At 36.6% G+C, this 11332-nt stretch overlaps 3 protein-coding genes and 4 non-coding genes across 7 annotated transcripts; 5 read left to right on the top strand and 2 right to left on the bottom strand.

Moving 5' to 3' along the window:
* Positions 1 to 665: 665 nt before the first annotated feature.
* Trnah-gug lies at positions 666 to 737 on the top strand. Its single transcript has one exon. It is a non-coding gene; the product is annotated as a tRNA-His (tRNA).
* A 262-nt stretch (positions 738 to 999) lies between these two features.
* On the bottom strand, positions 1000 to 1073 carry Trnan-guu. Its single transcript has one exon. It is a non-coding gene; the product is annotated as a tRNA-Asn (tRNA).
* Positions 1074 to 1552: 479 nt separating this feature from the next.
* Positions 1553 to 10177, top strand: LOC108907518 (ring canal kelch protein). The gene is made up of 9 exons (XM_018711251.1): positions 1553 to 1675; positions 2302 to 2511; positions 6913 to 7069; positions 7145 to 7310; positions 8506 to 8639; positions 8789 to 8948; positions 8999 to 9327; positions 9481 to 9659; positions 9710 to 10177. Exons 2-9 carry the CDS (start codon positions 2327 to 2329, stop codon positions 9924 to 9926), a joined length of 1527 nt encoding a protein of 508 aa, XP_018566767.1. The 5' UTR covers positions 1553 to 1675; positions 2302 to 2326; the 3' UTR covers positions 9927 to 10177.
* Positions 3466 to 3628, top strand: LOC111691674. The gene has a single exon (XR_002763017.1). It is a non-coding gene; the product is annotated as a U1 spliceosomal RNA (small nuclear RNA).
* Positions 7514 to 7585, top strand: Trnag-ucc. Its single transcript has one exon. It is a non-coding gene; the product is annotated as a tRNA-Gly (tRNA).
* On the top strand, positions 7821 to 8293 carry LOC108907520 (probable small nuclear ribonucleoprotein E). The gene has a single exon (XM_018711253.2). The coding sequence runs from the start codon at positions 7897 to 7899 to the stop codon at positions 8176 to 8178; it is 282 nt and encodes a 93-aa protein (XP_018566769.1). The 5' UTR covers positions 7821 to 7896; the 3' UTR covers positions 8179 to 8293.
* A 102-nt stretch (positions 10178 to 10279) lies between the features above and the next one.
* On the bottom strand, positions 10280 to 11238 carry LOC108907519 (FAD-linked sulfhydryl oxidase ALR). The gene is made up of 3 exons (XM_018711252.2): positions 11016 to 11238; positions 10760 to 10965; positions 10280 to 10514 (listed from the first exon to the last, which is right to left on the bottom strand). Exons 1-3 carry the CDS (start codon positions 11136 to 11138, stop codon positions 10349 to 10351), a joined length of 495 nt encoding a protein of 164 aa, XP_018566768.1. The 5' UTR covers positions 11139 to 11238; the 3' UTR covers positions 10280 to 10348.
* Between the last annotated feature and the right edge of the window lie 94 nt (positions 11239 to 11332).

Below are 11332 nucleotides of genomic sequence, written 5' to 3'. Positions count from 1 at the left end.
ACCGTCCCTTTCAGGGAAAATCAAGATAAGTGTTTCACTCCGGACTATGACAGTTTAATCGAATCGAACAAAGCTCCCGCCCGCTCCGTGGAAATATGACACGATGGACACTTATTTACAGTACGTCATTTCCGGCGATACATTTAGCTCGTGTCGCTCTAACAGGAGCTGTCAATATCATGTCCGACGAGTATTGTTGGAAACGCAGTCCAAGGCGTTGTCGGCGTTTTGCGGAACAAAGCTGGGCGATATCGGATACATTTGCGGATCTAGTGTGCTCGTACCGGGAAATTTATGTTTACAGAGCACTCTTTGTGGAAGGGAAAATGTATTTTTCTTGTAAATGGCTAAAGAAATGAAGAGAAACATTGATTTAGATTTATTTTACATTCAACAAACATCTACTCAAAATAGCATTGAAGCGAAGTATACGTAATAATTACGCCTGAAGTTAGGCAACCCATTAAACACGGTTGTAAATTGAATCCCTCGTCTTTTTTATGAATTCACCTAAACCTGGTTTGATAACAATTCTATTGAATGTGCGTGATCGAAGTAATTATATGATTATATCTTTGATTATAATATGAAGATATAACTCGTAAATTTGTACAATGTTGTGGTTTAATATGGATGGTAGAGCTACCTTACACATGTTCTCGGTAGCCGTGATCGTCTAGTGGTTAGGACCCTACGTTGTGGCCGTAGTAACCCAGGTTCGAATCCTGGTCACGGCAATGTGCAATCATTGTCACGGTGAGAACTTTTTTAATTTTTTTTTTACATTTCAATGATTGAAACAATAATTTTAATTTTGAAAATAACAGTTTATATGAAAAAACTAATTTCCAATAAGTAGCGCTTATTATTTCGATTATTAGTGGCGCAATTAAAACAACAAACTGATTATCACGTCAACTAAAATACAATTTTTAGTATTCTTATGTATTTTTCTTCCTGATAAATACAAGTTTTCTTCAAAATGTAAAAAAAAAGTTGCGCCCCCGGGTGGGCTCGAACCACCAACCTTTCGGTTAACAGCCGAACGCGCTAGCCAATTGCGCCACGGAGGCTCTTTTCTTTCGTTTTCTTTTATGCGTTGTTCTATTTGTCAAAAACCAAAGTATTCTTTTAATATTTTAAAGAAATATAAAAAGTAACTTATACATGTATATGTTTATTGGATTACCAATTTTGACTAAATTTCTGTTACAAAAGAATTCAGCAGAGACGAAATTACGGAAATAATTTAACAAATTTTAAAACAATAGTAGTTTGTGAATTTAATCAAAATATAAAATTCCATGCTACTGTTATTTATGTGAAAAAGCTCCCGCATAATTTTCTGACCTCTGAGCTATAAAATCCGCCTCACCAGACCGGTAATAAAGACGAAGAACGCAGAGGTCAACATTTGGCAACACCGAGTCGAGGGCAGTAAACCTGATGGTATGCCTCCATAATCTTAAGATTTTACCTGGCCAGAACTCACTCCGGTTGAAATTGACCAGCTTTCCTCCTTTGTTTACTATTTCCGAGCTGTCAAGTGAGCTAGGCCGACATTAATTCTTTTCAACTATTAAAGTGCGTGTTGGTGTGGTTGCTGTGCGACCGAATCCTTTATACAGAGTCAAAAAACAGGAACTAAAATTAGTGGGAACAAGAATTTCGACTGGTATGTTATTGTTTTATCTATATTACGATTCACGCCGATTTGTTGATTGTTACAGCAACATAGCGGCGTTTTTTAAGGCTGTGCGTTGCGCAGATGTTTGCGCGGCTCCGCGTTTGTTTCAAGGCAACCTATGATCAGGGATTTACACAATTATTCAAAGAAAGAATAGTGGGTCAGTAAGATTGTTTGTGTTGCATAATCTCGATTCATAATATGGGAGGTGTAAATGATTATACATGCATGATTCAATGATTGGGATAAAAGCAGTGTTTAGACACTAAACACAACGAATATGAACTGTTGAATATAACTATATGAAATAATAAAACTATTAAATTAGACGAAAACAATATACAGCGTGTTACAATTTATTTTGGACGATAGTTTTAATTTCGATAGACAAGTCAGATTTTTGCCTTAATTGGTGTGGTTACATTAAAAGATTAACATAAATTTTATTCTGTTAAGTTAAGCAATTTATAAAAAAAATTATATCAACATTGGATTGAAACACATTCATACCTTTCCAGTTTCTGATTCCAACTGGAAAAATATTTGTTTTCACCGTTATAGAACAAATATTTACGTCTAGTCCGATCGAACTTACATCTATCTGTCTGTTTCAGCCCCCCCATACTGAAAAAATCCAGAATGGGGTCGAGGGTGGGCGGACTGAGCACTGCCGGTCTGCCCGCAGATAAAGCCCTCGCAGGAGTTCCTAGACTCCTGGACGACCTCCAGCGACTCTCGGAGGACGTCGATTCCGCTGATATCGTCTTCATACTAGGTAGGGAAGAGGAGAGAGTTTTCGCTCACAGGGTGATTCTGATGGCCAGGTGAGTACTATCCGTTATTCCAACAATCGGCGTTTTGCTTATTGTTACTGTTTTTTTTTACAAATTTAGCAACAAATCGAGGGCAATGTGGTAATTTGTGAAGTGAAACATCGGCATCGTCTGTAAACACGATTTGTGCGACAACTACTTGCCATTATTTTTCCGGGTCCCCGAAAAAACTAATTTCGATAGAACCTAACACACACACCCAGCGGTTTCATCGGTATTACTCGAAAGTTAGCATCGCGATTTCCGGGAAGCCCAAAATTCCAATATCACACGGGAAATTAATCTTTTGAGCTAGCTGTACGTAGCTCGCAGCTATTGACACTTCGGATACGGCTCACACTACGCCCGAATTGCCGTCTAATATTGAAAATTGCCGCCGCGGCAACTAATGCTGTTTCCATTTGCCACTGGCTTGATGAGATTTTCAGTATTATTTATTTTTTCGGCCCTGAAATTGCGTTTTCGCAAGGCGACTGGTTGTTGGTGTAAAAATATTAGCCTTAAACTAATAGATGTACAAATATTCCACGGGATTCTATAATTGTTCAGACCAGTAGCGACTCCAAAGTTACTTTCTATTTATTCTAAACTTTCACGATAAGAAACACTATGCCACATTATTTTAAAGCTTTTAGTTTAAATATACATATATTTAAAAATTATACTTAAGCACAAAGATACACCTCACCAAATATTTGACATTGCCATAATTTCTATATTCGTAAGTCAGTATAGTATAATGATTTGAACAATTGAGGCAACTCGTCAAAAATCCTGTAGCGTTCTTCCACGCAACGAGGAAGTAACTTTTTTTAAATGACGAGTATATATTGATCGCATCAAGATGTCGCCTACTACAGCGATCGTCAGATGGCGCCACTTACAAGTCACTGCTACGTGGTAAGGCACATGCCTTTACCCATCTGGTCGAGACGACTGCAAAGCATACTTACCTGGCGTAGGGGTTACCGTGATCAACAAGGCGGTTCCTTCAGGGTGAGGCCCTTCCATTGCACTACGGTCGGGCTTGACCCCTGCGATTATCCCTAATGCGGATAACTCGGGCGCGTAATTTTTGGTAGTCGGGACTGCGTACGCGCTGTCCCGGTGCAAGTTAATAAAGCATAAATTTAAATATCTGATCTGAAGTCTGAACTCTGAATCTGAAGTATTATATAAAAATTTGAGAGCCTTTTGATTTGGCATGAATTTAATAAGCTAATAGCAACTTAGAGTTACTCTGAACTGGGAACACGAACCGAAAGGAAAGTATCGAGTGAAAACGTACATACATAGGTCACGGCAAATAAAGTTGTTTTATTTGCCGTGCATAGGTATTGTATTTTTGAAACCGAGTGAGTTGCGCGAAACTAAATGTGTACAGGACATAGCTAGTACTATGCGAAACATCGCCATAATATTAAAAATGTTGTCACCGCCGTTCTTGGGGGTGAAAATTCGAAAAATTTTGAGTTATTCAAATTTCGTGGCTGAAAACGTACGTATTGTATTTTTGAAACCGAGCGAGTTGCGCGAAACTAAATGTGTACAGGACATAGCTAGTACTATGCGAAACATCGCCATAATATTAAAAATGCTGTCACCGCCGTTCTTGGGGGTGAAAATTCGGAAAATTTAGAATTATTCAAATTTCGTGGCTGAAAAGTATCGATATTTGGTATCGGTGTCGAGATCAATTTTCGATACCTACTCGGATCGAAATAAAAAGTATCGATACTAAATATCGGTTGCTAAAAATAATCGCTTCTATTTACATCAATTGTTCCATGAACAAAAGCAAATATGTAAGAAAAAGAGATGTTTAGAGACAAAATTTTAATAAAAAAACAAGAAATTGTAATTACCTATTTACTATAGCGAAAATGTCCAAATAGTCACAAAAATTTTCCTACTCTTTTATTTTGGAGGATGCTGAACACGAATCTGGAGTTATTTTACGGTCCATCCTAGTTTTCGAGAATTTTTTTTTTAATTCTAACCTGGACATTTCACAGAACACTACGCACGACTATACTTTATGTAGCTTTCAGAACATGTGTAGTGAACAATAAATATCGTTTAAGCAACACATTTTCTCAAATTTCAATTAAAACAATATGTATTTAAATAAAATATTATCTCTAGCCTCAATCTGCTCTTTACGATTATTCATATTGCCCTTGCAGTTCTCTCACCCTCTTCATCTGTGTTCATCATCATTGAAACATGGCATTTTTCCATACCCCGTGTATTCCATACCAAATTTTGACGATACTTTGATACCCCGTCAGTATCAAAGTATCGTTCGCGACCCTATTCTGAACTGATATTTCCAAAACGAAAGCCCCCGTGGTTGCCATTTTTTAATTCTGCTTTCTGTGCGTAACACTATGTTCCAATAATCAATAATCACTTCAATTTTCAATGTGTTCAGTGTTCAAGTCTAAAAATAGACACGTGGTTAATTTGCAACAAAAAGGAGTAAACTAAATTTACATTTGATCTCTGATCTCTCTGAATATATGTGTCTTACTGCTTGCTGTCAGGAATTTTAATGATTGCCCACAACCTTTGCCTTCTATATCTTGCACTGTCTTATTTTAAATTTTAATAAACCTTAATAAAAATCGTTCATCAAGGTATTCTTGATTTCTTGATTATATTAATGAGATAATTCAAACAAATACAAAAATGTTTTCTAAACATCTTATCGGATGATTCACCCTGTATGACTAACGAGTTGTATTTTGAATGAAAACAGACTTAAAAATGAACCAAAATTATCATTCAAATTACGAAAACTTTAAGTACCAGAAAAAAATGGGTCAAATAAATGATTACCCCTCGTCTTATAAAAAAGTCCATATGAAACTTAAGAAGAATATCCCAATACAAAACGCAGGCTTCTAAGTAAATGTTTCGCCATAGTAGTAGCAAGCACAAGACACACGGCGACTTTTTATCTTTAGAAAACTAGGATAGGCTTTGTGGAAGCTACTTGTAAAAGAAAATTACATGTATTTTTTCGACTTTTGATGTGTATTACAAACTTGAAACAATATGAGGGTACCCTTTATACGAGGAACACTCAGGAAAAGCGGGAAACGATTCCATTAGCCGCATTCATTGCTATTCTTTTGTGCAGGTCGGCGCCGTGCAACAGTCCAGTGGCGTGCCGCCACAAGCGTTGATATATAAAATTTTAGTAAAAAGTAAAATGACAACAGGCTAAATAAGTGTTATTATTAAAGCAGTGTGTGGTATTCATTCAGCTAGTTTCTCTATAGATGTAATTCCAATTTTTGGAATTACATCTATTTTACCACTCCTGATTGTGTACGTGATCCCATCGCACTTGTAACTAATATTTTCCCTAATAATTTCTAACGACTTACTCAAGTATTAACAGCGATGTTTTTTCAAAACGAGACAAAATCTAGTAAAATAAATATTTCTGGCACGGCACTGGCAACTCGAGGGCGGCGTTCACGTATGAGGCTTGCAGGCTTGCACATGCGAGTCCTTGCCTGAATGCAACGCGTGGTGCAAGGTACGCTCCGCAAGCAAAGATCAAAGCCCTGTTTTAGGAAGATATCCAATTAGACATCAGAAACAAGGGCCATTGAGCGGTGGAGGGGCCTTATTATTAGCGTCGTTACGGGAGAAACAGTGAAGAAGCAATAAACCTGGAGAGTAGCGGAGGACAAAGCTCTATCTGCAACTTTGATGTTCTAATCAAAGGTGCGTGCAGTTCGGTTACAGTCTTTCGTTTGTTTATCCGCGTGTGTTTGGCGGCGTTGGCAATTGTTGAGAGGGTCTTTGCGACGCGCCTTACGAAAGAAGTAATCGTGTAATTGGCACAGATGGCGTTGTTAATCCTCGTTGAGATTGAAAAAAGTCGCTAATTAGTAAGTTAAGGCCGGATTAATTACATAATCCATCGTTATACAGCAGGCACAAAGCACTATATTAATATTAATCAACGTTGCCAGAGGTTCTATAACTGTATCAGATTTGGTTTAGTTTAATTAATAAGGTTAGTTTAGGTTAATAAAAAAAGCAAAAATAAGAGCGGTCCTAAAGTAGATCCTTGTGGAACACCTGTGGAAGAAGAAAATGTACGAGAAGTAAAATTAGGAATATAATATAGCGATTTATCTGTTGTCAAATGAATATATTTATCTACATTTACGTCTCTCATATTTTTTTATGCTTACGCATACACATTAAAAGCGTGTACTTGTGTACGTGCTTGTTTTTATGATACATGTAGCTTTAAAAACGTAAAATGTAAAAAACCGGCGCTGGGGATGGTAGAAAACTGTTTAATATTAAAAAAATTAACTTGTACTTGTATATTTCATTAAATCTTACTGTCTCCCGCAACTGCAGATGTAAAAGCTTCCAAACGGCCAAAAGGGGGGAAGTGTGCAGAATTCCTGGTTGCTCTGTGGCACCATCTGCCCCGGGCACCCCCACACCTATTAGACTGCCCCAAGCTCCCCCGGACACGTTCAAGCAATTTTTACTGTACGTCTACACTGGAAAGGTAAAAATCCTCTGAATGCATAAAGTTGTGCATTTTTTCCAAGTGGCTCGTCTACAAACATATATTTTATTGTAGATATTATTGCAAGATAATGGAGTTTTTGAAATGTTAGCTTTGGCTCAGGAACTGGGTGTGGATGAACTGAGAAATGCATGCGAGGATCACGTTACATCGACATTGTCTGTTCCCTCTGCTTGTACATTTTTAGCAGCTGCTATGAATATACAAGATAAATCTCTAGGTAGGTTGACAGAAATAATTTGACCACCCTGTAGCATAAAACATACCCTTGGTGTTTATTTTCCGATAAAAATATAAACAACGTTTACTCTGCATAACAAATAAATGTTAATAAATTGTTTTTGGTAACAAATAAAGTTTAATAGAGGAATAAAATTATTCAGCCTCATCAGAATTCGCCTGTTAATAAAACTTATGCTATGTGCGATGGTGGTGTAATGGTAAGCATAGTTGCCTTCCAAGCAATTGATCCGGGTTCGTTTCCCGGTCATCGCATGTATTTTTTTCTATTTCCGTATTGCATTTAATATGTTCTTATTTCTATTAACAATAAATAATTGATATTTTACATTTTTTTAATGTATGTTACACAAACATATTTAATTTATTTAAATTCTTTCGCCTGAAATAGATAGAAGTCCCTAGATCTATCTAAGTTAGTGACTTTACTGATGAATATTAGCAGCGCTGATACTGGGACGCTTAAAAGTTGGCAATTGTGGAGCTAATGTCAAACGTCAAATTATCTATTCGTTTGTAAACGTTTCTGGTAGTTGAAATTGAAAATTAATTAATAATTAAAAAAAATGGCATACAAACCACAGAAGGTGCAAAAGGTGATGGTACAACCCATCAATTTAATCTTCAGATACCTGCAGAATAGATCCCGAGTTCAGGTGTGGTTATATGAAAACATTCATTTACGCTTAGAGGGTCACATTGTTGGATTCGACGAATATATGAATTTGGTCCTGGATGATGCTGAAGAATATTATGTGAAGTCCAAGAACAGAAGACCTCTTGGAAGAATAATGCTTAAAGGCGACAATATTACAGTGATACAAAACGTAAAGCCGGACTCAAATTAGTGCTCATAACCTCAATGTAATTTAAGTGAAAATCAGTGAAATGAGAACACTGCAGAAATCGTTAATTAGCTTTATGTAATTTTTCTACAGCGAATAATAAAAAATGTCTTATAAAGTGTGTTTTCTTATAATGATGCTGTTCAAGATTATAATGGTGTTTATTTATTGTAAATGTAGTCTCGGTATACACTATGCAAATAATACAAAAATTTTGGATAACATTTTCAATCTAAAAAACAGTTTACCTACAAAATATCAAACTGGTGATTTCTAAAAATTGTATATACATATTTCTCGATTTAGGAGCTATATATTTTTTTCTAATAGGAGGGAAAGCAGCATCTGGTTTTGTAGAAAGATGTGTTAGTTACATTGGAGAAAACGCAGCAGAATGTGTACGAACAAATTCATTTTTGTCTTTACCGACAGATGCTGTAATGAAAGTTATTTCTTCAGATTATGTAAGTAACGTACATTCTAAATCGGTACATTTACCAAATGCAAACCATTTTTCTCTTAATAATTAATAAGTTACATGTCAACACAATTTTAGTTTATAAATAATTACTATGTATACAGGAGCTGTGGTATATGTAGAAATGTATTCTAGTTATGCTTGGAAGAGGAAGACGTTTGGAGAGCAGTTCTAAACTGGGCAAAATATCAAGCCGGTGTTACACAACCGACACCTCACTGGACGGAAGAAGAGCGAGCTAGGGTCTGTCAACACTTGTCTTACGTTATCAGTCACGTTCGTCTCCTATTAATAGGTAATCACCCTTTCACGTATTATCATATTTTCTCAGTTTGCATATTTTAGACAGCCAAGTATTCGCCGAAGAAGTAGAACCGACAGGAGCGGTACCCATGGAGTTGAGCTTGGAGAGATACCGACACGCTGCTCTGCCCAGCAAATACCCGGAAGCTACGGAAGACCAGAGGCTGAGACCTCGTATTTCTCCACATATGTTCCCGGGGTCCTTAATCCTCGGCCAGGACAAGAGCCACTATCAGAGGTTACTGAACGCGTGGTTCGGTCATGCTAAACAGACCTGGAGACTGGTGTATCGCGCAAGCAGCCATGGGTATTCCGCCTCGTCTTTCCACCGATACTGCGACGGGGTGTCACCCACATATGTTATAGTTCTGGTAGGTAGAAAACTGTTGTTTCGTTAAATTGTATTATTTAACTCTAAACGAAGTTATCGCACCATTAGAACACAGCGTAATTTATTTAAAAAAAGTGAAAGAAAACAACTTCGAAATTGCAAATTTTGCCGCAAAATAGAAACATTTTTATAGGGTGCGAGAGGGGAAATATGCGGAGGGTTTAGCGACGCGGCTTGGGGGAGGCCGCCAGGAAAAAGTCATTACGTCCTCTCCGAGAGAGCCTTTCTCTTCACGCTGTACAATCACCAGGATTTACCGCCCACACAGTTTCATTTAGTGAAGAAACCGTTCGCTATTTGCTATCATCCAGAGTAAGTAAGCATTACGTTCTGTTTTGTTATATTTAATCGGATGGTTGCAGTTCGGGACCGATTTTTGGGGCTGGAGCCGATTTGCTAATATCGAGCAATTGCAACAGCAACATGGATAGTTATTCAAACTTGCCGCACACGTACGATGGGGACGGTGCTTCTCCCTCCATCTTGATGGGAGACTACAACTTTACAGTTGCCGATTACGAGGTTTTCACGCCCTTGAATTCGTCGTCGAAAATATCCAAAAACGAGAGATATCAGTAATTTTTTCTCGCGTTTGTATTGTTGGATACATATTTTTAATTTTATAGCAGCATCGATAACGTGATTTATTTAGCTTCGCTCGCTTTTATTAATTATAATTTTTTTCATATTTACAGGAAATTGACGATAAATCAGTAAAAAACACCTCGGGGTGCATTTGCAGTGTATGCCCAACAAGCGTTTTAATTATTCAATGAATTTGTGCCAATTTTAAATGTAAATTTCAAAGTATTTTATTTTTACAAATTTCTGTTTGCATTTTTGAGAAACACCCGAGGTATCACTCAAAAACCATTCTAGTATCACCAAATTATTACATTAATATTTCGCTTCGGAACCAATAATACAACTAGTAATGTTACTACTATTTTTATTAAATATTTCTTCATATAAAATTCGTTTTTCGATTTTTTTTTAAATTTTTAATAATCACATGATCCATCTAACCATCCATCTCGCCACCTCTCGTTAACCTTTGAACAGTCAAAAATTTCTTTACCCGTTTTGATATTCACCTTATTGTGTAGTCTACACAGCCACTGGCTCAGTGCTTCTTGCGACTCCGTTTTTGGAGGGTCAATTTTTAACCTAAAACGTACACAATTTATAACGAAATACATACGAGTTAAAAAACACGAAAATGGATTAATTTATCTTATCTTATTGATCATAAATATTGCAAGGGATGATATACTGTTCCCCTAAAATCTTCAGTTGCTTGAGAAAAACAGGTAAGTAATTACTAAAAAAAATTATAGGTTATTCTTCAGCACAATTAAGATTGAACATTATTACACAATGTAACAATATATTTTGAAATAATTTCTGCTTACTCCTCTCTCAAATCCTTGGCACAATGTTCACATGGATAAAACTTGGAGAAAGTTTTAAAGAACGACAACATATCGCACTGTTGCTCCCTCGATGGGGTTTCGGGATACTTTGCTGCCATTGTGTGGAGCAAACCCCATGACTTATTTCCTAATTCATCTTTATCTAAGGGGCAATCAGTCCTTCTTGGTTTCATTCCTTCATTGTTCTGCAAAGTATAATTTTAAATGTACAATAATCAGTTTTAATTAAACTTACATTGTCGTCTGTATTTAGTGATCCCTCTTGTTGGACTCTTTTTTTGGTTGATTTGACATAATCTGAGAAACTTGAGCATTGTCTACATTGTTCATTATCTAAAGGAGATGGACGACGTGACATATCATATGAATTGATTCATAACATAGCTGAAAATTTATGAAAAATTACCTAACCGCAGCAATGAACTTGATGAATATGATGATCTTGTCAATTTTGACATTTCCAGAACATCCAACTTATTTCCAGTTCTGCCACAGCTTAAAATCGAACAATCTAGAGAAACTATTTTAGTGTTAAATTTTCACTTTTCATTC

The sequence above is a fragment of the Anoplophora glabripennis genome, unplaced genomic scaffold (assembly GCF_000390285.2).
Source record: "Anoplophora glabripennis isolate ALB-LARVAE unplaced genomic scaffold, Agla_2.0 scaffold5, whole genome shotgun sequence".
Taxonomy (NCBI): Eukaryota; Metazoa; Arthropoda; class Insecta; order Coleoptera; family Cerambycidae; genus Anoplophora; species Anoplophora glabripennis.
Note: the sequence above shows the minus strand (reverse complement) of the source record. Positions and strands in the feature narration are given on the sequence as shown.